At 34.0% G+C, this 26,525-nt stretch overlaps 3 protein-coding genes across 7 annotated transcripts; 1 reads left to right on the top strand and 2 right to left on the bottom strand.

Annotated features, from left to right (window-relative positions):
• Positions 1 to 632: 632 nt before the first annotated feature.
• LOC129901481 (transcription factor bHLH68-like) lies at positions 633 to 4,834 on the top strand. Of its 2 annotated transcripts, XM_055976675.1 has the most exons (8): positions 633 to 1,013; positions 1,495 to 1,885; positions 2,145 to 2,219; positions 2,374 to 2,439; positions 2,994 to 3,059; positions 3,395 to 3,463; positions 4,116 to 4,160; positions 4,369 to 4,834. In XM_055976675.1, the coding sequence occupies exons 1-8, from the start codon at positions 835 to 837 to the stop codon at positions 4,495 to 4,497; spliced, it is 1,020 nt and encodes a 339-aa protein (XP_055832650.1). In that variant the 5' UTR covers positions 633 to 834; the 3' UTR covers positions 4,498 to 4,834. The 2 variants fall into 2 exon arrangements, with proteins under 2 accessions (XP_055832650.1, XP_055832651.1); XM_055976676.1 differs by lacking the exon at positions 4,116 to 4,160.
• A 9,756-nt stretch (positions 4,835 to 14,590) lies between these two features.
• Positions 14,591 to 16,214, bottom strand: LOC129899542 (protein PLANT CADMIUM RESISTANCE 8-like). The gene is made up of 4 exons (XM_055974544.1): positions 15,844 to 16,214; positions 15,351 to 15,422; positions 14,977 to 15,189; positions 14,591 to 14,852 (listed from the first exon to the last, which is right to left on the bottom strand). Exons 1-4 carry the CDS (start codon positions 16,022 to 16,024, stop codon positions 14,770 to 14,772), a joined length of 549 nt encoding a protein of 182 aa, XP_055830519.1. The 5' UTR covers positions 16,025 to 16,214; the 3' UTR covers positions 14,591 to 14,769.
• Positions 16,215 to 17,229: 1,015 nt separating this feature from the next.
• LOC129899490 (probable plastidic glucose transporter 3) lies at positions 17,230 to 25,345 on the bottom strand. Of its 4 annotated transcripts, none has more exons than XM_055974478.1 (14): positions 25,281 to 25,345; positions 24,671 to 24,822; positions 24,105 to 24,216; positions 23,918 to 23,985; positions 23,440 to 23,572; positions 22,927 to 23,026; positions 22,750 to 22,862; positions 22,393 to 22,486; positions 20,123 to 20,276; positions 19,891 to 20,034; positions 19,727 to 19,800; positions 19,489 to 19,577; positions 18,971 to 19,085; positions 17,230 to 17,930 (listed from the first exon to the last, which is right to left on the bottom strand). In XM_055974478.1, the coding sequence occupies exons 2-14, from the start codon at positions 24,765 to 24,767 to the stop codon at positions 17,748 to 17,750; spliced, it is 1,476 nt and encodes a 491-aa protein (XP_055830453.1). In that variant the 5' UTR covers positions 24,768 to 24,822; positions 25,281 to 25,345; the 3' UTR covers positions 17,230 to 17,747. The 4 variants fall into 4 exon arrangements, with proteins under 4 accessions (XP_055830453.1, XP_055830454.1, XP_055830451.1 ...); XM_055974479.1 differs by having other exon boundaries at positions 25,296 to 25,313; XM_055974476.1 differs by lacking the exon at positions 25,281 to 25,345 and adding an exon at positions 25,017 to 25,272.
• Between the last annotated feature and the right edge of the window lie 1,180 nt (positions 25,346 to 26,525).

A 26,525-nucleotide genomic window follows, 5' to 3' on the forward strand; every position in this document is an offset into this window, starting at 1 on the left:
TTCTTTTCGAAAGGATGGAATTAAGAGCCTTCTCTGTAATAAAACTTAAAAAGTACACATAACCCCACAAAGTATTTTTTACACAGTTACTATAATTTAAAATGTTATAATAGATACTTTATTTTATTTTTCATCTATCTAGTTTTTTATAATTATCTTTTAGGTGATTATCATCTAACTAAAACTTTTTTGATGTTATATATGTTATGAATACAATTAAATTTCTCTATAACAAAATACTAAGTCAAAAACTCCTCAAAGACAAGGTACAACTGTTGGAATAGTGGCGAGGGTAAAATATCTATATATATCTGTTGATGTGAAAAAGAACGTTCTCCTTTTTCACATGATAAGATCAGAGAATGCAGCTGTATAGCTAATAACAGAAAAGAACAATCCTTCAGTTACCACTCTTAAGTCAATGAAGTGAAGAAAAGAAAAAAAGAATACTCCACGAGCATTTGTTTTTGGGCCTGACCCACCAGACTTTCTGTGCCTCCACTTTACAATAAAGCTAAAGCAAGAAATTAAAAAAATTAAAAGAAGGTATCAATAAGGGAGAAAACAAAATACAATAACAAAAGCTTTTCAACCCCACAAGTAAGAAATACTACTATTATAACAAAGTAATGTTACTCACTTGACAATGATATATAATACAGCGTTGAAAGTCCTTCAAGAAAGTCCCCTTTTTTTTCACAAAAAAAAGGAAAAATAGACAACTAGTGATGTCCAAGAACAAAAAGTATTGAGAGAGATAAAACAAGATCGAAAATTTGTGTTGGTAGAAGAGCGCGATAATTAATAATCATCATCGATCAATATTAGTAGCAAATGATGGCTGGAAACCCTACTAATTGGTGGAGCATGATCATGAACGGAAACATGCATCCACAATCTCATGATCTTGATCAACATATCTCTTCTTCTTCTAATTCTACTTCTTCACATTTTTATGGAGCACCTCACAATCCAAATCAAGATTTCCCTCGTTCATTGAGCCAACTACTTATGTAAATATAAATCTGTAGTCTCTTTCTCTCTCTTTTCTTTGTCATGTTTAATTACCTAGCTTCGTTCAATTCTAAGATTCAGGATTTGAAGCTTATAGTTTCGAATTTGAAGTTTATTATATGCATATATTTTTAGTGAATTTCTCAGCAAATATATAGGGTGTGTTAAAAATTACTGAATTTTACCTAACTCATACTTCCCATGCTAGCAAAATTTCGACAACTTTCCCCTTTGGTTGAGCAAATAATTGTCATTTGGTTTCTTCAAGTTTTGTTGCTAGACAAAGGCGGATACAAGATCTAGATTAATTGTGTAGGTTCAAAATTATTAGTCATAGGCATATGTTTTTGCAGTAGTTTTATATATAGTTGGAGGAGAAAAAGTAAGTAATAGGTTGAATTGAACATTGAGAATCCATCCTAGCTAAAATCCACAGATTTGTATTTTTGCTTGTAATTCTCCTAATTTGTGTTTGGGCAGGAGTGGATTTTCTGGTGATGAAGAAAAGTTTGGTATAAGTCCTTTTCATGATGCCGGGAATTCGGAAGACCAAAGTTTGAATTCCGTCCATCCAACATCATCAACTAGTAATTTTAGGGTTCCTGTTGCTGATGTAAAGCCAGAGTTGGCCCAAATGTACTATTATCATCATCATCATGTCTTTCAAGCTTCGTCGTCACTAGAAGAAAAAATGGAATTAGCAACGAATCATTTTACGAGACCTCTAATTGCTTCTAATTGGTCTCAACAAGATTTACCATCACCAGCTAGCTCTTGTATTACCACGGGTTTAAGCCATAACCTTTTGAATTTCTCTAATAACAAAGGGGAACACAAGCATCAAAGTCATCCAGATCATAATTCGTCAGAGGTAAGAAAAAAAAGGGTAAAAAGTTGATTTATCCATTTCATCTTACATTTATTATAAGTCAATGGATTCATCATTAAAATTCTAAAAAAGGAAAAAGTGATTTATATATAAATGCCAAAAATAAATTCATGATTAGCATTACGAATTTAATCAACACTAAAAGTAGAGATGCTTAGTGATTTTTTTTTCACTCTCAAAATTTTGGCATTTTTGTTGTTGTTGACTTTATTGACTTAATTTTTTATGCATTCATTAAAAGTGTAACAGCACAAGCAGTGGTGGGATAAGTAAGAAGGCTAGGGTTCAACACTCTTCAGCTCAACCATCTCTAAAGGCAATTATTGTTATTGTTATCTCACTCTTTCTCCTCTATCTAATTTTTGTACACCAAAAAACTTTAATTTCACTGAAAAATATGCAAGTATTACTTACTTAATTAGCAAATTAAAGTCCTTAATTAACAGAATTTTGTTTCTTTTTAATTTCAGGTAAGGAAGGAGAAGCTAGGAGATAGAATAACATCACTCCACCAACTTGTTTCTCCATTTGGAAAGGTAAAGTAATTAACTAGCTAGGTGGTAACTTCTTACGCTTTAAAATGCACAGATAGATCAGTCACACTAGAACTGAGACACTACCCAAACTCAGTAATGTACACAAGGCCCAAAATAAATTCACCGTCGTATAATTGACTAATTGATATGTAAAAATCATTTACAATGGTGTCAATGTTTGTCATATAATTAAGTTAATCAAATTAATTAACCTTAGTACTCTTTCTAGAGAATACTACTCTATCTCATAACCTGTGCTGCGTATTAATTAGCCTCCTTCCCATACTGATGGCAGTACTGGATCACTGAAAAGAATAAACAAATTAGAATAACTTTGAAATGGTACTATATATATAGATTAATTAACTTAAAGGAATATAATTATAATGGAAATTAAATAACTTAACAAATTTTAGATTCCCTTTTGCTTTAGTGATCTTACCCATCAAGGCCTGTCTAAATTAAAGTTTTTCAACACAAAAAGAAAAAGAGAGAATATGAGCTTTAATTTGTGTTGGTTAGTGAGACAGACACGTCATGTTTCTCTTTTGCAGACTGATACAGCCTCCGTCCTATCAGAAGCTATTGGCTACATCAGATTCCTTCAGGCTCAAATTCAGGTCTTTCTTTTTCTGACCTAGTTTTTCATAAGCATGCTGTGTGCATTTCAAACTTCCAACGACACTAATTTAACTCGATCACCATATATAAGTGATCTAGGTATATATTGGTAAGGGTATATCTTAGTCATTTGTGTAATGATAAAAATATATGTGAATCATCTTTGTAATGAATGATATATCAATTCTAAATTGCAAAGTTAAGGAGTTTCAGATCTTTTCCCCTAAAAATTATCTCGAGTACAATAGTCTCGATCTATTTGAGAAGCTCTTTTTCATTAGTGTAGTAAATTCTTTATGTATTTTTCTTTTCTGTGGTGCAACTATATATGCAGGCATTAAGCTCACCATATTTGGGCAATGCATCAGGAAGCATGGGTCACATTCCCCAACAATCACTAAATGTAAGCATTTATTCTTTTCACATTTTGCAATGCACGACCAAAATTCCTCTTCAATCTCTCATTTATACACGTGCGACTGACTAATCATATGTGATTAATTCGTTAATTATGAAGATTAATCTTTTTTTTTTCTTGAATTCAAGAAAATAGTATTTACTGCCCAAATAGCTTGATATACAAATGCCTACTTTATTGGATCCCTCAACAGTACACCAAAAGCTATCTATGGGAGGCTTTACATTTGTAAAGCAACAGTTATCAAAATGTTATGTTCATATAAAGTGACCGGCTTAAAGGTGAAATGAACTTCTCAACAATAATTGGACTTCTTCAACTATATATGAGTTTGTCAAAAAGAAACTCCCATCATCTATTTTAATACGACGTCTAATTCTTGTAGTCTTAAATTAATATAGTAAAATACCAAAAATACCCTTTAAATTGTGGTTTAAACATTATGCCATGCCTATATGGGAGTGTTATTAAGAGTAAAAATGAGAATTTTAAAATTAAAAACTTGCTAAATATATAAATGTCACATTCTCCCTTCTTTTTAAAACAGACTAGCTAGGGCTAAAGTTTTGAATTTGGATCCCAGTACTTTCTTGTCCGGTAGATACTGATTTGAATTCTCTAATTCCTTTTCATCTAGTTTTTGGATGGTAATTTTCTGAAAAGGAGGCCAGCATATAAGCAGGTACGGTATAATTCTATTTAATGCATGCATGCGCCATCACTAGTGTCGAAATTAGCAAATAAATTAAGTTTTACACTATAAATGTACGTAATTTAACTTGTTATCGCAGATTACTTGTTACTTGTTCTATGACATTACTAATCACTGAGTTCCCTATAATTATCTTTTAAGCAAAGTGACCTGATTTTAATTTGTAAATATTCTATAGGTTTCTCAGCACAAAGCGATGGATTTAAGGAGTAGAGGGTTATGCTTGGTTCCTATTTCTTGCATGGCAAATATAGGAAGCGATACTGGTGCCGATTACTGGGCTCCAGCTCTCGGCGGAGGATTTTGATGTTATATACTCTGACAGTGTAAAAATGTTGAGACGATGTACAAGGAACTGATGATAAGAAGGATCGGACCCTCTGCAGTGTCCTCATGGAATGAATGATATAACATCACAAGCAGTCATTCTCAGTATGAAAGTCAGAGCTGACTGTTTGTGATGCTATTTTGCATTTGTAATCGGGTCAAGGATAAAGTCTTGGTATTGTCCAATGTACAATATGGGCCTATTTTCTTGAATAATCATACAACACTACAATCTAGTTCATAAGTGTTGTGTATATGTAACTTGGAAATCCATAGGTACAATCTACATATCGTTTCAAGAATTTTATCTTTCTAGCACACCGTAATATTAAACTTGTTACTCTTTATTTTATGATTGAGAAATTTCTCTGGAACGATCCTTAGAATCAACTGCAGATTTAATTAGTTCAAGTAAACATATGTAGTAATTAAACTTTTGACTTTAGATCAAAATTATATTTCACTTTGAGTCAAAATTGCATGTATAATCGCTTAAATACCAACAAGTAAATAATAGTTTGATGAAAATGACGAGATTCATGAAGTGGTACCAAATAATGCTAGGTAGCACGCCCTAATTTCCATTCTTAAGGAGACGATCCTCTGAATAACATCAAAAATCGCCATTGCGAACACAAATAAAGTCTTGAATTACATATAGAATTAAGAGAATTAATTAAATAAAAGAGTCACTTCTATTCTCAAAGCCGGAGTATAAGAAGAATGACTTTGATAAATGAATTTATCTATCCCTTTCTTTATTCCTATACTTGTATATAATTTGAGTTCGAGACAAAAATAAATAAATAAATATATATATACACACTCGTGCACTCACTACTTATCGTTGGTTTTCCACCGTCAGTTACGGGTTGAATGTTAGCCATTCATGAAATGGAATGATGAATGTTACATTAAATTTGGATTAGATCAATGCATAGTATAGAATCATCTAATTAAATTAAATTAAATCACACACTAATATATTGACACGAAATTAACAGTAATTTCTTTTTAGTAATTTATATATTGTGGGGGCGGCGGAATTAAGGATCTATCCTCGACTAATGAACTTTCTAATTGCCTAGGTCATTCCACTTTCGATTTCCACTAGCAAAAGGTAAACAATTTTAAAATGAAGAAACTATTAGTAGTTCTCTCTATCCAATAATTTCTGTTTGGAATTTCAATAAAATACATATATGACACGATGACAAGAAACTATTTAATTCTTAATTTTATCCTTTTGTAAAAGTTGACAATAAATTAAGATTCGTGCTGGGATATATGTACTTGTGTGTTAATGGCAATGTTAAAAAGTCAAGAAGCAATTATGCATTCATTATTTAATATCAATAGTGTCTTGGGACATCCAAAAAGTGAAATGTTTGTAAAAGATTTGAGGCTTTGACAATTATTATTTAAGATGATTAACAAACAATGAAAAGAAAAAAAGAACTGTATATGATTAAAGATGGTTCAATACAATCATCAATTCATGATCAAGCTAAAACATATATAGTTATTTTTTTTTAAAAAGATAGTAGCATTATATTGTCTACTTGTACTTTTTTAAAAGAACTAACAATGTGTTTTGAATTCTTTTTCAAAGCCAGATAGTGACAGTTTGGAATGGACAGTAGCCGAAGTTTTTAATTCAAAAAATTTAAATTTATGAATTTCTATATATAGCAATCTCAAGTTATTAATATATAATAACAATTGAATTTATCATTAAATAGTTAATAAATTTCTTAATAGTAATATATAATTTTTCACAAAAACTAGTTGATTCGTGTGAATATACATATATTACATTGACAATCCACCCCGGTTATTGTGGCCAATTTCAATTTCCATTTGCAAGTTATAATATGGTGCCTATACCTGTCCCTGCCCCAACCTTTTGTTGGGTTTAATTGATAGGTTGAATGGAAAATTGAGGGAAAAAAAGTGGAGAGGAAATGATATGTTATCTCTTGCTTTATTAAATAAGCTTTGGTCCCACATAGGTGGTGGAAATGAAAAGTCTCCTACTTAAAAGTAGAAGCACTCCTTCATGTTGCTAAAGGGTCAAGAAGAGGGTCTCCCCTCGCGCCGTCGTCGTCGTCGTCGCTCGGCTTCGGCTTCGGCTTCGGCTTCGGATTTGGTCAATTGATATGATTGATTGATAATCTTTCCTCCATTTTTTCCAACGGATTTTTGAAAGGTTGCAACCTTGTCCGAAAAGTTGCAAACCTTTCCTCAACAGACAAACATTTTCCCAACAGGTGCCTTTTCTTAAAAGGTGTAAACAGTCTATATATATCTGTTAATCCTCAGAATGTTCCATACGAAAATTCTGAAATAACATCTTCTTCTTCATCTTTCTGCACTTTCTAAAATCGTGTGATATACATCCTTCAAGTGGTTCGCAGTCATCAAAGATTTGCAGTACCTCTACTTTGGTGAGTAAATCGTTCTATCCTGGGAGGAAAGATTCCAAAACCTCGGGTACTTTGAGGGGAATAATTTCCTTAAGGACACACTGTGCATTCAGTGGGCTCGATTTTGTTTCTGCATTAATTTTTCAGATTCTGTGTTTTATTACCTTTAGTTGTTGTTACTGTTTTTAATATTTACAATACAGTTTACTAACAATCTTAAGGAAATTATCGTTATTTTGTTTTTCTGATTAAACTATATTATACTTTTGAAGACTAAAACCTGTGTGGTTTTCTACTCCGTATGAAATAAATATTCTGACTTGAAGAGTATAAAAACTTCGTTGGAATATTAAAGTTCATACTTGTACAATGATTTGAAGAGTATAAAAACTTCATCGTTGTTTTTTGTAAAAGGTCTAATATTCTGAAATATTAAGACAGTTTATCTATTTTGACAGTGAAAAGAAATGACAAGTGATACTGCTACTACTTCTGCGACTGTTGCTGCAACAAGCCGCACTTCTGTGCCACCAGCAGAAAAATCAAGAAAATTTTCTGGAGCCAACTTCAAAGGATGGCAGCAAAGGGTGTTCTTTTGGCTTACCACTCTTGGTATGCAGAAGTTCACCAACGAAAACCCTCCTGTGCCCGCTGATGATATGCCGGCCAATGAAAAATTTATGATTACTGAGGCATGGACACAGGCAGATTTTCTATGCAAGGGCTTTATCCTAAGTACTTTGGATGATGATTTGTATAATGTCTACAGTGCTGTGAAAACTTCTAAAGAATTGTGGGATGCACTTGAGAAGAAGTACAAGACTGAAGACGCATGCTTGAAAAAATTTGTGGTTGCTAAGTTCCTAGACTATAAAATGATAGATAGCAGAACTGTTGGAACCCAGGTTCAAGAACTGCAACTTATTTTTCATGACCTTATTGCTGAAGGTATGGTAGTTAATGAAGCATTTCAAGTGGCTGCGATGATAGAAAAGTTGCCTCCTTCGTGGAGAGATTTCAAAAATTATCTAAAGCACAAGCGCAAGGAAATGAAGTTGGAAGATCTTGTGATTCGTCTCAAGATTGAGGAAGATAACAAAACAGCAGAAAAGAAGTCGCGTGGAAATTCAACAATTATGGGAGCGAACATCGTTGAAGATGCTGCTCCAAAGAATAAGAAAAGGAAGCAACCTTTTGGAAAGAATCAGGAGCAAAACAAGAAAAAGTTCAAGGGCAATTGTTATAATTGTGGGAAAGTTGGACATAAAGCTCCAGATTATCGTCTTCCGAAAAAGGATAAGAGAAAGGGACAAGCCAATATGGTGGAAAATAAAGAAGGTATCGATGATTTGTATGCAATGCTATCAGAATGCAACCTAGTAGGTAATCCCAAAGAATGGTGGCTTGATTCGGGAGCTACTTCGCATGTGTGTGCAGTCCGAGAAGCCTTCTCTACTTATTCCCCTACAGCACCTGATGCGACGATCTATATGGGAAATTCTACAACTGCTAAGATTGAAGGATATGGGAGAGTATTTCTGAAAATGACATCCGGCAAGGTGGTGACACTGAACAAAGTGTATCATGTTCCAGAAATGCGAAAGAATTTGGTATCTGTCGGCCTTCTTATCAAGAATGGATTCAAGTGTGTTCTAGTTTCAGACAAAGTAGTTGTCAGTAAGAATGAAATGTATCTAGGAAAAGGCTACCTCACTGAGGGTCTTTTCAAACTAAATGTAATGGTAGTTGATGATAATAAAGTTCAAGCTTCTTCTTACTTACTTGAGTCAAATAATTTATGGCATTCACGTTTAGGACATGTCAATCATAAAACCTTACGAAAATTGATTAATTTAAATATATTGCCTAACTTTGATTGCAATAAATCAAAATGTCAAGTATGTGTTGAATCTAAGTATGCTAAGCATCCTTATAAATCTATTGAAAGGAATTCTAGTCCCTTAGAATTGATTCACACAGACATTTGTGATATAAAGTCTATACCAACTCGTGGTGGAAAGAAGTATTTTATAACTTTTATTGACGATTGCACTCGATATTGTTATGTATATTTGCTTAATAGTAAGGATGAAGCAATTGATGCATTTAAGCAATACAAGAACGAAGTGGAAAATCAATTGAATAAAAAGATAAAAATGATTAGAAGTGATAGGGGTGGAGAATACGAATCTCCTTTTGAAAAGATATGTTTAGAATATGGAATTATTCATCAAACTACTGCTCCCTACACACCTCAATCAAATGGAATTGCGGAAAGGAAAAACCGAACATTAAAAGAAATGATGAATGCTTTATTAATAAGTTCCGGTTTACCGCAGAACTTGTGGGGGGAAGCTATCCTTACAGCTAATCGAATACTCAACAGAGTACCCCACAGCAAAACACAAACTATTCCATATGAACTATGGAAAGAAAGAAAACCCAACTTGAAATATTTCAAAGTGTGGGGGTGTTTAGCAAAGGTCCAAGTTCCTTTGCCCAAAAGGGTAAAAATGGACCAAAGACCGTGGATTGTGTTTTTATTGGCTATGCTACAAATAGCAAAGCTTGTAGATTTTTGGTTCACAAATCAGACAATCCTGAAATTAATTAATACGGTAATTGAATCAGATAATGCTGAATTTTTTGAAAATATTTATCCGTATAAAACTAAAAGTGAATCCTCAAGTGAAAGATCTAAACGACCAAGAGAAGTTCAAAAGGAAAGTAAATCAACCGAAGAGGATCCAAGGCGTAGCAAACGTCAAAAGATATCTACTTCCTTTGGACCAGATTTTGTGACATTCTTGCTTGAAAATGAGCCTCAAACATTTAAAGCTGCAATGTCTTCTTCTGATTCAGCATTTTGGAAAGAGGCAATCAATAGTGAGATTCAATCAATTTTGAATAAGCATACATGGGAATTGGTTGATCTTCCTCTTGGAAATAAACCTTTAGGATCAAAATGGATATTTAAAAGGAAAATGAAAGCTGATGGCACTATTGATAAATATAAGGTAAGACTTGTGGTCAAAGGTTATAGACAAAAAGAAGGTCTTGATTACTTTGACACATACTCGCCGGTAACAAGAATAACATCTATTCGGGTGTTAGTGGCACTTGCAGCTGTATATGGTCTTGAAATTCATCAAATGGATGTTAAGACGGCTTTCTTAAATGGAGAATTGGAGGAAGAAATTTATATGGAATAATCTGAGGGTTTCGTAGTTCCAGGTAAAGAAAGGAAAGTGTGCAAACTTGTTAAGTCACTTTATGGACTTAAACAAGCACCTAAACAATGGCATGCAAAATTTGACCAAACAATGTTGGCAAATGGATTTAAGATTAATGAGTGTGACAAATGTGTTTACATTAAAAATATTCCAAATCATGAAGTCATTGTTTGTTTATATGTTGATGACATGTTGATAATGAGTAAAGACATTGCCCATGTAAATGCTACGAAACGTATGCTTGCCAGCAAATTTGACATGAAAGACTTAGGGGTTGCTGACTTAATCTTAGGAATTAGGATCCATAAAACTCCACAAGGTCTAGCATTATCACAGTCACATTATATTGAAAATATACTTGATAAGTTTAAATATTTAAATTTCAATATTGCAAAAACTCCAATTGATGTAAGTTTTGCACTTCAAAAGAATGAAGGTAAAAGTGACTCACAATTGGACTATGCACGAGTTTTGGGAAGTTTGATGTATATTATGAATTGTACACGACCAGATATAGCATGTGCTATTAGCAAGTTGAGTCGATTCACGAATAATCCCAATCAAACTCATTGGATGGCAATAAAACGAGTCTTGGGGTATTTGAAACACACCCAAAACTATGCTTTGCATTATAATAAATATCCCGCAGTAATTGAGGGATATAGTGATGCAAACTGGATCACCGGATCATCTGAAGTTAAATCCACAAGTGGATATGTTTTCATCGTTGGTGGAGGAGCAGTGTCTTGGAAATCATCAAAACAGACATACATCGCCCGCTCTATAATGGAGTCTGAATTTATAGCTTTAGACAAGGCTGGTGAAGAAGCTGAATGGCTTCGAAATTTTTTGGAAGATATTCCATTTTGGCCCAAACCTTTGGCACCCATATGTATACATTGTGATAGCCAAGCTGCAATAGGGAGGGCAGGAAATGTTATGTATAATGGAAAATCGCGTCACATTCGACGGCGACACAATACTGTTAGACAACTACTTTCTAGTGGTGTTATCACTATTGACTACGTAAAGTCAAGAGATAATGTATCGGATCCACTAACAAAAGGCTTATCTAGAGAAGCTGTTGAAAGATCATCGAGGGGAATGGGGTTAAGGCCTAGGACAAGTCAACATGGCGGTAACTCTACCTAGTAGACTAGAGATCCCAAGAACTAGGTTCAAAGAGATCAAACAAAGTTATGATTGATGGTTCAACATTGTCAAATAACTCAACCCATTCTCGTGATGATGACAATGTTCAGAAACAAAGGATAAAACCTTAAGGCTTTTTAATGAGTTAATAAAGCTTTAAAGGTTTTTTAATGATTATCTAAATATGATGGAAAATGACTAGATAGTGTGTCTATAGGACTACACGTTTAGAAATCACCTATGTGAATGTGAAGTATAAGCCGCTTCAAGGGGAATGACGGTAAAGGCCCATTCTCTATGCATTCACGAAACCAGGCGGTGTTCATGGCTGAAACGAACACAACCGTGAGAACCATAGATTGTTGATGATTGATTGTGTGACTTATGTTGTCTAGTTATACAACAAAGTTCGACGGTTCAAAGATATCGCATCTACCGATTGATCGAGTATATCCTATATAAGTTCACTATGAAAAGTTCAAAAGGAAACCTACTTATCCAGATGCAATTAATCTTCGCTTGTATATCACACACTTATCCGTGCATTCCTTTATTTTGTAGACATTCCCAATTCATGTGGGGGGATTGTTGGGTTTAATTGATAGGTTGAATGGGAAATTGAGGGAAAAAGAAGTGAAGAGGAAATGATATGTTCTCTCTTGCTTTATTAAATAAGCTTTGGTCCCACATAGGTGGTGGAAATGAAAAGTCTCCTACTTAAAAGTAGAAGCACTCCTTCATGTTGCTAAAGGGTCAAGAAGAGGGTCTCCCCTCGCGCCGTTGTCGTCGCTCGCTCGGCTCGGCTCGGCTCGGCTCGGCTTCGGCTCGGCTCGGCTTCGGCTACGGCTTCGGCTTCGGCTTCGGCTTCGGCTTCGGATTCGGATTTGGATTTGGATTTGGATTTGGATTTGGATTTGGTCGATTGATTGATAATTTTTTTGGACCAAATTTTCTTTAAATTTTTAATTAATTAATATTATTTATTTATTTAATTAATTAAGTGGAAAAAATCGTGACTCGCGACCCGTTTCTTTCCCGGATTAATTTAAAATTTCCCTCCGTTTTTTCCAACGGATTTTTGAAAGGTTGCAACCTTGTCCGAAAAGTTGCAAACTTTTCCTCAACAGACAAACCTTTTCCCAACAGGTGCCTTTTCTTAAAAGGTGTAAACAGTCTATATATATATCTGTTAATCCTCAGAATGTTCCATACAAAAATTCTGAAATAACATCTTCTTCTTCTTCTTTCTGCACTTCCTAAAATCGTGTGATATACATCCTTCAAGTGGTTCGCAGTCATCAAAGATTTGCAGTACCTCTACTTTGGTGAGTAAATCGTTCTATCCTGGGAGGAAAGATTCCAAAACCTCAGGTACTTTGAGGGGAATAATTTCCTTAAGGACACACTGTGCATTCAGTGGGCTCGATTTTGTTTCTGCATTAATTTTTCAGATTCTGTATTTTATTACCTTTAGTTATTGTTACTGTTTTTAATATTTACAATACAGTTTACTAACACTTTTTATTTGTAAGTGGCCAGGCGGCCGAACGTTTTACTAATGCGTCAAATCACTTTTTATTTCATAATGAATGAAACGTTCTTCTTAATATTGAAGCTGAAAATAGTCAGTAACGAATAATTCTATGTAAAAACCGATCTTCCAATAGAAAAAGATTTTCTACATTCAGTCAATTTATTATTTATGCATGGTGAATTGATCGATCATTTAATTCAGCTACAATATTGGATATATCCAACAAGCATCGTACAAGTTTTAATTAGAGTATTGAATTTTCTTGATCTACCATCAAATGACCAGCTGGTTAATTCAACTTACCTGGAAACAAAATCTAACTATAAGATATTCTCTTAATGATAGCATATACTATATTATATATAATAGACCCCAACAAGTATTGCATTGAGACAAGTACTACTAGTTCTTTTTACCTTTTTATGGTATTATATCAAACAAAATATATTCATTCTAACTTTATTCCTTATTGTGTTTATTTGTTTGGAATATAATGATGATAATGGACCTGTCTATTGTCAGTCAGTAGCTGGAAACCCAATTATAGAACTATCTTAAAAGATTAGGAGGAAAGAACCGTGATTTAGAATATCCAAAAAAAACATCAATGTTATATCCAACAAACAACTAGCGTATATATGTCCTTGTTCTCTAAAGTTGTAAAGAATGTACTATCAATTTCTGATTTCACTAGTAAGTGTTTAGGTTAATTTCACTAATTAAGATAGGTTAAATGATTAAATTTTAAAGTGAATGAAACATATCTAAACATTAATTCTATGTTTGACTATACTGCACTAATCTACCATCTATATATAGTGCATTTAATCATGAATTTGCAGATTCAAGTTTGATGGAAACTTTATATATATGTGCACATAACAAACATAAATAGGGTTTTCGGCCTCCTTATTAATTTTTATATAGTTTAAATTCTAAATTGCCAGCTAGAACTTTTTTCAACTTTTTTATAGACGATATATAACATACACATATCTGTATATCTAAAAATAAAATAAAACTTCACTATATATTGTAAAAACGGACGCTAATAGCGCTACTTATGAATTTTTTTGCTATTTTCTTTCCGTCCATTCTAAACAAACAAATTTTAGAAAATGACAATGTTGAAGACGTAAAATAAAGTAAAAGAAGGACGACAAGAAAAATATGGCGGCCCAAGTTAGGGACCCAACTAGTATACTTAGTACTTCCGTAGTTCAATTTCTTAACAAGTAAGATTGAAGAATTAACTTAAAATAGTTGTCCATCCAAGAGTTAAACTAAAAATAGCCGATGAATGCATAATATATGTATAATTCATGTATAATATGTGTGTGATCGTGAATAATTTTATTATACCGACTAGAAAAAGTAAACAGTAAATCTGTATAACTATTTGTGTAAAGATAAGATTAGGCATGAAATTAATCCGGTCCATCGAATAGATGCCAAATCTTCATTTGGTCCATTGCAAACTCAATTTTCATATACATTGTGGAAGCATGGAACTCTTTTTCTTGTTGGCTTGGTTTTTATGCTTCCTAGTGAACAAATATTTTTTTTAGTTAGTCATATTATTTGGAATAAAATGTGTTCACATAAAGCATAATGATCATAGAGGATTCTTGTTATTGATCTTAATTAGTTTGGGATTGATGGATAGTTGATTGGTGGTGTTATTTGTAGCAAGTACATAGACCAGAGGCCTTGCTTCGAGTAAAATAATAATCTAAATCGAAATGAAGTTCTAAAGACATAGTTCAAACAATCAACACAGCCAACAAGATGGTTGAGTTTTAAGGATACAACTTCAAACATGAACAGAATCTGGTTGTTGATAAAAAAAAAATGACTAACACACTACAACCTCAAATCAAACAAATAAAGAATCACAATCTTGAATTTTACATTGACATGGATTGTACTTGAGGTGCTTGATTCACTTGTTGGTTCCCATAGTGCTGCTGAGCAACTATACCATTCCACCCTGCACAACATTTATTAGAACAATGTTAAGATTGTGAATTAGAATCTCATCGTCATCTATTAGTTTAAACTTTTAGATGAACGATACACACAGTACAATATTAATTGTATTATGTGTGACATACCTAGAGCGGGATCAAGTCCCCTGTTCCGAAGCTCTCTGAATTCTTGACAAAGAGAGCAACATGGACAGAACATGTGGGAAATTATGTCTGAATAAGGAGCTTCCACTAGATTATATCTTTGTCTCAATTGGGTTCTATACTTTGAGCCCATGATCCACTGAGAGCAAAGAGCAGGCATCATCAGCATGTATATGAAAGTCCCCAAAGGGCATGCTGCATTAATCACACACAAAAAAAAGAATCTTTAGTATTAGTTCATAGCACAAGCTAGCAACCACAGTTTATTCTCGAAACGAAAGGATAAAAAGGGAAAAAGTTTAGCTTCTATATATTGACAGTATAAAAAGTATTTGGGGGGCGACTTGACAACTTACTCATTTGTCCTGCATCAAGGACTTCTGCTATTTGTCCAAATGTTACACAAGGTAAGAATGCCGTCATAACAGCTGCACAACAAACAAGAATGATCTTTTAGAAGAGGATCAAGGATTTTAAGTGAGTAAATGTTTGTCATAACAACTTCACAAACAAGAATTTCTGTAGAGGCAATTGGACGATTTTAAGTCAGTAAACATTTATCACAACAGCCTCACAAAATAAGCATGTTTGTTAGAGACGGATCAAGGATTTTATGATAACAAATGTTTTTCATAGCAGCTACACAAACAAGAATGTTATTTAGAAGCAGATCAACAACTTTAAGAACATTTGTCATCAACTGATCAATAAATTGCATCACCCTTAACAATCTAAAAGTAACTATATAACAAATGCAGAAAAGATAATAAAATTTCATTGGCAAAAGCAGAACACAATATCAGCATAGTAGCACATAAATAGTTGGTACCGAGATAAAATTCTAATTACCATTAGTTTGATCCAAATGACAATCAAATAAGCCAGTGCTCCAAGGAGCTCCAATTGGTAAGTGTGATGGTGACTGATGTACAGCTTGTACTCCTTGGTACTGTTGAGATTGTGAAGGAACTGGTTCACCTCTCTCTGGCTGAGAGGTTTCTCCTTCATTATTTGCTTCAACTCTTCCCATTGTATCCAGAAAAATTTGCAATTAAACCTTAGTATAGGATGAAGAAATATCAATGAGCTCTTTCATATATATGTAGGAAAGGGTTTTTGTGTGATATGTACAGAGTGGATGGCATCTTTGACTTGGAAAAAAAACAATCAATGAGAGATTATTCAGATTAGCTGTGGTCAAAAGTGTCCTTTTCACATTATAGTATCATCAATATCATAGAAATGAACAAAATTAAGGGGGTAAAATAGAATATGAATTTTCAAATATAGAGTCTCGTTATTGGAAGTTTCCAAGACCATTTTATTCCAAGTTGGCTATGTATTCATGTGCCACTAGGCAAGTTTGGTAGCTAGTTACATCTTGGGAGGAGGATCAGTATAACTTTCCTTTTCAATATTGTTTGTTTGATTTGCATTTTTTAATAGTTTCAGTTTTGTTGTACATATTTAGACTATCCTCCTTTTGATTTGCACACTTGAGTCGATGGTATTTTGGAAACAATATCTATATCTTGTAGTAGGGGTAAGATCTGACAATCTGACTTGTGAAATTACACCAAATATGTTGTTATTGTTATTGTTATTTAGACTTTCCTCGTATCCGATTTCACTCTTCACGTATTCTCTGCAGAGTCAATCTTTATCCCTATGCTAGGAAAATACCCAAGGTCATATGTAGGACTTGCCGTTAATTTAGAAAATGAACGGAAAGATAACAACATTCTGGAATGTAGTTATTCAAAGTCAACTTACAATGTAGAGACGTGTAGTGCATTAAAACAGACTGAATAAATAATGTCCATACTAATTAGCCACTATTTCACATAACAAGACACGTTTATATCATCATTATATAACAATAAAGTCAACATATGACTAGATTGTACATGCTTTGCATTATGGCATGATCACGAAACTGTATCTTGCATACATGGTACAACCAAAAAATGAACACTCCAGACATGTTCGCCTAGATTATATACAAATGCTCAATACAATAATTTCTGCCTACTTGCCAACACCAAAGTACATTTTAAAAATCACTTATTTTCCAGGAAATACATTTTCCTTCGTACCAAACACCAACTAGAGAATTAGAGTAGATCATTCTATTGAGAAAATATGGGGATGATCCAAATAGTTGACAGTTTGGCTTCCTAACTACTAGTTGGAAATTATAGCAACATAACAGAATCATTGCTGAAGATAAATATGGAAAAATCTCAGCAACATTAATCAATTGTGTACGACAATACTACCAATTTTTCTAGTTACAGCAAAGCTACCAAGCCTACTAGTATGTTACTACTTTAAAATCTGTAACATTATTTCTGTAAGGAATGTTCAGAGCAGCCTTTCTGTGCCATGCTAATTACAAAAATCAGATCAAGGCAACAATTAAAAGAAAGGCTATACAAAAATAGCAACAATAGGTACTCTGTAGTATATATGTGATCTACTACTGGCTGAGGCAGATGCATGCTCCCTCACACAATAGTCATCGACCAGTGGAGTGAGCAGAAGCAGCAAAAATATGCAGTGACAATTGTCCTATGAAAACTTGCTTTGTCACAATCTTTATCTTGATTGTTCGTCATTGCTGCCTTTCCTGCCTATGAACACACTCCAAAATTGCACAAATCAAGAAATAGCTATAGCAAAGAATTTGGATATCACTAGGACCTTAACATTTTCCAATCTGAACTTAGTATAGGGTGTGATCTAGTCACCAACTAGTGAGACGGAAGAAGGGCAAACTCGATCTCCTGTAATGTTTTTCCTTTTGTTTCCACCACATTCTTTTTCACAAAGCCCACTGCAAACAAGCAAAAACTGGCAAAGATTGCATATACAATTTGTGGTCCAAGATGCTCAAGCATCGGCAGAAACAGAAGGCCGACTAAAAAATTGATGACCTGTTAAAGAGCAAAATACGCTATGAGAATACATTGGGAAAGAAAAGATGAAAAATTAAAGCATCAGTCTAACAAAATATATGATACTTTCTTGAAATTTCAGATAAAACAAAAGCTATGATAACAACACAACAATTATAATAAAAAGGCAAGTGCCAAGAACACTTTAAAATTATGCTGCAGCTGAACCACGCATGAACTACAATGTGAATGAGGACAGAAGTAGTACTCCTCATCTCATTTTTTTCCTTTTTGAGATGTAAAAGATGATCTCATATCAATTTGTATCTAGAACAGTATATACTTAGATCTCCCTTAAATAATGTCAAAACTCAAAAGTCTTCAGGGCAGACTTATTTTAAGCACAAAACACTTTGACCATCCAACACCTCGTCAGAGAATCAAAGGGTTGGTCATGTGCAAAGATTAGATTCATATTTGAAGTTAAGAATACAAAATGAATACTGTGCATTAAAGGTTTTGGGATGAATGAGGATACCCCTAGATTCCCCCATCACTTTAAATGGTTTATTTTTCTGATTCTTGGCAGTTTAAAGAGGGGGAGGGGGGGCTGCTTAGAACAAGGAGATCCTTTTGTGATGCAATGTGCAGACAGAACAGCTCTCTTACTCGTGATGGATAGTATTTTTGTTGATATCCGAGGGTCAATGTTGCACGGTACTCAAACCCCGTGATTTATGATGGATGAAAATTCCTGCATACATTTAGGCTGATGCTTTCATTTTAGCAGCGACTCGTTGTGCCATCTAGAACATATAGTACCCAATGGGAGATGTGCCACACACACAATAAAAAAGAAGAGGAAGAAGCAAAAGAAAGACCAAAAGAAGAATCTGATATGAGAAGTTATTAAGACTTGAACGGTTCGCGTAAGAACAATATGTTGTGTCATATACTGATCAGAGTAATCAGACACAAAGTTCTAAAGATCCTTACATGTTTGATATTCTTCATCCAAGGACAAAGAAAAGAGAATAATTTGCAAAAAAACAAAAATATCAAGAGCAGGATGAAAGTACCCAATGCGCAGCCATGCATAAAGCCATTGCCTTTGCCCTAATCCGGCCAGGGAATATCTCTGACAGCAGGAGGCTAGGGACTGGACCAGCACCCAAAGAAAATGCCAACACATACCTAACATAAATAATCTCCCATTATTGAAAGAAATCAACCAGCCTTTGCTTTAGTGCATTTGTAATTATCTTCTTAATAGTCAGCAAAGCTACCTATAGCATAAAATTCTCTCATCTTTCATTGATTTAACCAGAGTCAACAGTTAACAAGTACATAATGACACTTCTTTCTAGTATGCAATTGAAAACTGTCATCCACAGAAGCAGTACCGGAACTACTTATCTTCATCTCTTAGCTGCTTTACTGACTTCTCTTTGTTGGACAAAGAATAAACTTTCCCAGAAGGAAGGAGTCATAAGTCTCAGATAGTTATCTAATCATTACAGTATAACGAACATTTCTAGTCCTTCCTATCAATAATGCATCAACTACTACAACAACAATCTTGAAGTGGATTACTCACAGTAGGGTCCCACCAACTGATAGGTATAATACTGCAAAGCTTGGTACAAATGAACTCGCAGCTGCTACCTGAAGACCTGTTGCAACTGCCTGCACCAAAAACATCTCAGAAGTTTAAGCATGCGAAAGAAAAATATAGTGACACGATTCTAAGACCAGCCAAGGTAAGTGCAGACGTATGCTTGGAACTACATGCTCCTACTGATTGATATCGGATTGAGCAAACAAGATTAGGTTACCATGCCCAAGAAACTCCCAATTAGAAGCACCTTCCTTCCAAGCCTATCCATCAAAATCATTGCAATAATAGACCCTGTAGATGTTATAGACAACAGTGAAATGAGAAATCACTAACAGATTCAAGAGTGTTATACATGTTTTGTGTAGAGAGGGGATATGTTACCTGTTAAATTTACAATCCCAACACATGTATTTGCAGTGTCTGTAGGTACTCCAGCCTTTTTAAAAACAGTTGAAGAGAAATAAAATACAGCATTTATTCCAGATAGTTGTTGCAAAGCAAATAAGGCAGACCCAATGAAAACCACTGTCCAAACAGCAAAAGTTAAAAATTCATCAACTTTTTCACACAGGAAAATATTGACAGAATGAGAACACATCATCAATAATTATACCTTTAAAATGACGACCATACAGTAGCTCTCCGAACCTAACATTATCCACCTCATCTCCTTTGTCTGTCTTTGACATTTCTGCAATGGCATATTTAACATGTGATGCTCCCATAAGCTTTTCAAGCTCTTCTTCAGCTAAATCAATTCTCCCTCTCTAAATAAAGTCCAGAGACAAAATGTGAGTTACATAAGAGAGCCATAAGCTGCTGAGTGTTTGCAAATGATAGAACACAGAATTGACATTAATTCAAGAAGATCCGGCATAGAAGCACCATAATAATATACCAGCTTTTATTTTGATAAGTACAACATGCTAACTTTTTTACGGTATGAATACGGTGTAGTCTTGACTGTAGTATTGGGGCAAATTGAGGTAGCAAGATTGATATCAACAACGAGGGTGTAGGCTATCTTGGATATGGAAGCTTCCAATCATCCAGGAAGAGCTCAAAGTGTCATGGAAGATTCATTAAAAGAGCTTTTAAAGTTCATAACATGCTCAAATAAACTTATGAGGGAAGTGATAACCACAAAGGTCATCAAGGACTTTGGAGCATTCTTTCAACCTCATGAGTTCGGGGACTTAAAAGGAAGCATGGACGGAAGACTTCAAGGCCACTACACGCTCAAGTGGCTATTTTAATAATGGGATAATTATTTTTATACCCCAAAAAAGGAAATTATTTACCATTGGATACCCCATTACTTTCATACCCCTTATTTTTCACTATTTCGCGCATTTGATACCATAAGAGTATATAATATACTCTGATGGTATCAAGCAGTTTCACTAAAGCACTGTCTGTTCCTTCTTGATACCGTCAGAGTATATTATACTCTGATGGTATTAAGAAGAAACTGTTTGATATCATCAGAGTATAGTACACTCTGATGGTATCAAAGAGGAGCAATGATGCTGACATCAGCATGACGTCATGCGCGAAATTAGAAGAAAAAAAGTGGGGTAAGTGGGTAAATATTTTGGATCATGAATCTATTAAGGGTAAATAGCTTGGGTTGGGTCCAATTTGGGTAAATAGTTTCACAATTGGTCTATTAGGTGTAATTTTCCCTTTAATAATTTGATTATTCTTGTAATTTAGGTATTTTTGCAAGACTAGTATAAATAGTTTTTAAGTCTTCATACTAGGATTAGCTAAGTTTGAAGATAGAGAAATACTCTTTGTGTGAAGTTTATGGGAGGATTCTCTAGTATCTCTTCATTGAACCTTTCTTGGATACTATAAGATATGAGTTCATTTCTCTTCCCCTTGGATTGAAACTAATGATTAATATAAATTAATTGTTAGATTACACCTTCTTTTCTTCTAAAGTCTATTCCCCTCATTTCTATTTCTTAATCATATCCTTGTATCTTATCTGGCTTGTTTAATTGTGGTTCAATTTATTGTTTCTGCATCTAGAATTACATCAAGTATCAGGGCCCTAAGACAAATTGTGGCAGGAGTGAACCAATAATGTTTCTCTCAATAGTAGAGTTGTACTTAAACCTGCTAAGTTACTGTGCAGAGGAAGCTCACAAGCCCATCAATGTATAGAGAAAGCAACCAGGATAATGTTGTTAGAAGCTGTGCAGATTATATCGCCTTCAGTTATTTCTTTATGTTGCTTGTACGAGAACATGGTTAAATAGATATTCCATTTGTCCAAATTTATGTGACACACTTTCCTACTTAGTCAGTCCAAAAAAGAATGACACTAAAATGCTCATTTTACACTTAATGAGATGATTTATAGCCACAAAAACATATATGGCTTGTTTTAGACCAGAAGTTTCAAAAGTGTTTCTTTCTTGCTTAAACTCCGTGTCAAGTCAAACAACATCACAATATCACAATAAGAATGAAATTCAGTAACTGGGGATTCACCTAAAACAGCCAAGGCCCAAGAAAAATGGACAAGTTCTGCTTTAGGGACGTGGAAAGACGCTTAAAATAATCGGTATGTTCATTCACGTGGAAAGACGCTTAAAATAATCGGTATGTTCATTCACCCAACCTTCGATGGACTGTGGTACAATTTAGAGTATGAGTACATAGAACAGATTTGAATATATATTCAAGACAGGAACCAAGCAGTAGTTTATAAATGAACTGCCCACATATGGATTGTAAGCAGATTGATGACCTAGTGAATTTGAACTGTCAGCAGATTTTACTATTTGCAACATTCACAAAAAACTGAATTTGCTAATGCCACTTTTCTATCCACTGCAAGACACTCAATGATTCAAGAGCCGAGTAACCAACCTTAACAAGCCAGTGAGGACTCTCAGCGCAGAATTCCATCAAAACACCAAGTAATGCAGCAGGAATGGTGGATATCCAAAAGCAAACTCGCCACCTGTGACATCATTTTAGAAGTAGTTATAGTTACACATCACCCTGTAATTAACGGAATGCTATAAACATGTAAGATAATCGACTTATTCTAAATATGCTCCCGTAAAAAGCAGTTTAGCAGTCTCAAACTGAAGAAAGGCAATTTATTCCAAACAGTGACTGGATAAAATGGAATAGTACATTTTTTTCATTCATATCAGCCAGACCTACCAATTGATTTTAATAATTAAAAAAAAAAGAAGATAAAGGTCACACAATCCTTACCAACCAGAAGTATCCTTGGCAGGAATTCCAATGAGAAGAGATCCCAGGAGCCCAAGGCATGTGGCGATCTGAGTGAAACTCCCATAAGTGCCTCTAACAAAAGCTGGTGAAACCTGGTCAAACAAATTAAATGTAACTAAAAAGATAGAATTACGAGCAAAAGATAATATCACATACCTCTGCAACATAGAGAGCAGCAACAGCAGGACCAAGGCCCATTCCTATTCCAACAAATAACCTTCCAAGAAGCATAACTCCAAGAGTATTTGTTGCAGCACTACATTTATGCAGTTGAAGAACCTTCAGTTAATTTCCGGAAACTCGTACTGAAATAAAATTGAATTAAGAGTTTCTGATTTCACCCTCTCGTATTCACTCCAGTTTATATAATTCAATAACTTAAACAGGAAAAGAAAACTCAAACACCCCAGGCCATATAAACAACCTTTACAAGACTCTTAAGAATAAGTCTGCAGGAAATTTTGCCAATGCAAAAGATAGCAAGACTAAACATCCCCTAAGGGATTAGACACTTTCTTTTAAAACATCCATTCATCCTAGTCAGGTTATACAATGAATAGAAGAGGACTCAAGACTTCACAATATTTGGACGGTATTACAAAGTAAACAGTAGCATTTCAAGTTGAAAAGGCCTTAGTATAGCTAGTAAAAAGTTTTTCAAGGTTTTACCTCATAGAAGCACCTATTATCATTGGTAGAGCACACAATTGAAAGCCTCTCCGACGACCAACCCCATCTGCTATCCAACCACTGAATATGGAGCCCAAAAAAGCACCTCCCAAACATGTACTCACAACTAGACCTTCAGTTGAAAATAAAATTATCATATCAGATGGACCCTGTAAGCAATGAACTAAGCAGCTAGATGAAGAGGATCTTCTTTGAAGAAGCAAGGGCAGATGCAAGTATTAGACAATAGGTCCGACTAACATCACTGCCTTGGACTCAACCTCTTTATATATAACAAAATAAAAATAAAAAATTATATCTATATTTATCAAAAATGTAGCATGCACTGTCACAAATGAGTAGTGGATGCCCCCACCGACTCAAAATTAAGGAGCCGCCTAGAGAGGCGAAGACACAGAAGTTCAGGTGGCTGGAGCTGGGGCGCGGGGGAATCTTTAAGGTATATGGTGTATAGTACCTTCAGCCAAGGTGCTGCCACTGAAGTCAAGGTCCAAAGACATGCTTTCTAGAGTATCATTAACCACCCTGAATAAGCAAAACCAAAATAAAATGCCAAGTTTGGAAAAAAAGAAATAGTAGACAAGGTCAATGTTCAACCAACTAAAAAGGTAGGATTTATGAAAGAAACTAAACTTGAGTCATACCCAAGATGGTAGCCAAACAAGAGTGATGATATAATTGCCACCAGTATATGCGGCAACGGCCGCTTCCATGAGGGGTTTCCAATTTCTTTCCACACACCATTTTGGGTACGATCTAAATAGACACAAGGAAGAAGAATCAAAAGTCAATTTAAACAAAATTATATCCTTATTATGTTATGTCCTATAGTTGTCTCAAAGCTGATGGTACATTAGAAGAGTATAATACTATTAATTGGAAAATGAATGACATCATTCGATCAAGTTGGCCAAATCTTAATAAAAATAACAACTTTATGATTTCATCATTTGGAACAACAGAGAGAAATAGATCTTGGCATGATCTAACATTAACCTAAAAAAAAAAAACCATCTCGTGAGCACCCCGGATGAATTTGCAGCAAAATTAACATGCTCCTTTCTGCTCGTACAATATATACATATCCAAAAAAAACGAAAAAATTGTACTAGAATAGGCTGCATTTGGAGCTAACCGATTCTAAATCTTGGATCTGTCTGGCAAAAGAGCTCGCACAACACAAATAAATAGAAAACAGTATAAGGCATACCTAGATTTTCTTCTCTGTCTTCATAATCAATGAACTGGTCTTTAGTTGATGCACGCTTGTACATAGAGTAAGCATCAGCAAGACGACCACCTTTCATACTGAGTGATCTGATCTATGGTAATGTAAGAAAAATCCCAATCATATACATCAACCTGCCCAAATCCCAGATCTGATATCAAAATCGTAACCGACAATTCAATACTTTTTATCATAAATCGAAAAAAAATAATCTAATCTTTCAAATAAAAAATGGGAAAACAGAAGTACAATCCTTTGGCATTTCAGTGCCTAATTATCTACCATTAAGATATAAGCACATCTAGACAGAGCGAGTGTGTGTGATTACCTCCTGAAAAAACGTTTTGGGAGGCAGTAAAGAGAGACTAAAATGGAGTGGTTAGCTATTGGCAGTGAGGTTTTAGAGGGAAAGAAAAAAGTGAAAAGGAAAACGTGTTAATGCAAAAGGGAAAGGCGAAATCTTAGAAAGGGTGTTTACGTGTTTTCACTTGTAAGCAAACAAACAGTGTTTCCATGGAAGTCAGGAAGGAAGGAGAAAACAGGGAAAAAGAAAAAAAGAAAAACAGAGATGACGGACTCGAAAGCATGAGACCTCTGAGACGGACACCTGCTGCAATGTTGTTGTTTTTTCTCTGCTTTTCGATTTCCTCCTATCATGTTCTGACGCGTCATCCTTCTCAATCTAGTACTCCTCAATCTATATTTTATATGCGACATAACTTTTGGATGGCCAACTACATTCTTTAACGCCTTAAATTTTTCTACGTTAGATATTTTTTACTAAAGAATTTAAAATATTTTTATTCTGTATTTATAAACATTCATTATGTTATTAAATTAATCATTTGAAATAAATTGGAATTAACCTCAATAAGCCATAAAACCTTAAGGGGGTCGTTTGGTTTAAATATAAGTTATGATGAAATAAATTATGTTGGTATTAGTTATGATGAAATAAATTATACTCAGATTATTTCTCAATTGATTGTTTGGTTTTTTGTATTCAAAATAATATATATTGTATAAATTTAAAGAACAAGTTGTTTGTTTACAAAAATATCCTTCACTTTATTTAATTTTTTTATATTGTCTTGGCAAGATTTAGTTATTCATTCTTAGAAATAAAACTTTATTTTATTTAGCCTACATATTTTTGTGTCCATTTTCATTATGGTACCATATATATTTAAACATAAAAATTTCATCTTATTTACGTTTAAAATAGAACTTCCATCTTAAATTTGTTAAAATAAAAAAGAATTTATTATTATATCATTTTATTTAAATGCATATCACTCTTAAATTGTAGTTTATTAAAGTTTTTATTTTAACTGATATATAAAATACGAGCTTTCAAGTGACTAAAGAATATATAACTAAAAATGCGTAATTTAGTAGTAAAGAAATTAAAATATAAATAAATGTAAGAATTTAGTAAAATGAATTCATAAATAAAAATTATATTTATAGAGTGTAATTTTTTAATAGAAAAATATGAAGGTTTATCATAAAAACAAGGAGTAGAGAAGGTTGTGAATATTATTATACATAGTATTAAAAATTATGTGAATATATATGAATGTGAAAAGTGATTTATAAAATGGGTTTAAAGGGATATATTTGTCATTTTATTCCGGGATAAGTTATAACAGAATTACTACATCACCCAAGGGGAAAGATAACTTATTTCGGTACTAATTATTAATTCTGGGATAAGTTATTCCAGACTTGCCAACCAAATAATAAATTAAATAGCACTATAATTTAATCTTAAAATTATTTGATGTTATGCTTCACACCAAATGACTCCTAAAGCATGTTTCAATTGATGTTGATG

The sequence above is a fragment of the Solanum dulcamara genome, chromosome 8 (assembly GCF_947179165.1).
Source record: "Solanum dulcamara chromosome 8, daSolDulc1.2, whole genome shotgun sequence".
Taxonomy (NCBI): Eukaryota; Viridiplantae; Streptophyta; class Magnoliopsida; order Solanales; family Solanaceae; genus Solanum; species Solanum dulcamara.

Coding starts and splice junctions, on each gene's coding strand:
- LOC129899542 (XM_055974544.1), bottom strand. CDS start 16,024: ATGGGAAGAGTTGAAGCAAATAATGAAGGAGAAACCTCTCAGCCAGAG. Junction 15,423..15,843: donor TCATTTGGATCAAACTAATG/GTAATTAGAATT, acceptor TTTGTTGTGCAG/CTGTTATGACGGCATTCTTA. Junction 15,190..15,350: donor CCTTGATGCAGGACAAATGA/GTAAGTTGTCAA, acceptor TGATTAATGCAG/CATGCCCTTTGGGGACTTTC.
- LOC129901481 (XM_055976675.1), top strand. CDS start 835: ATGATGGCTGGAAACCCTACTAATTGGTGGAGCATGATCATGAACGGA. Junction 1,886..2,144: donor CAGATCATAATTCGTCAGAG/GTAAGAAAAAAA, acceptor ATTCATTAAAAG/TGTAACAGCACAAGCAGTGG. Junction 2,440..2,993: donor TTGTTTCTCCATTTGGAAAG/GTAAAGTAATTA, acceptor TCTCTTTTGCAG/ACTGATACAGCCTCCGTCCT.
- LOC129899490 (XM_055974478.1), bottom strand. CDS start 24,767: ATGAAAGGTGGTCGTCTTGCTGATGCTTACTCTATGTACAAGCGTGCA. Junction 22,487..22,749: donor GCCAAGGATACTTCTGGTTG/GTAAGGATTGTG, acceptor ATGATGTCACAG/GTGGCGAGTTTGCTTTTGGA. Junction 19,801..19,890: donor TGGGATTGTAAATTTAACAG/GTAACATATCCC, acceptor TAACATCTACAG/GGTCTATTATTGCAATGATT.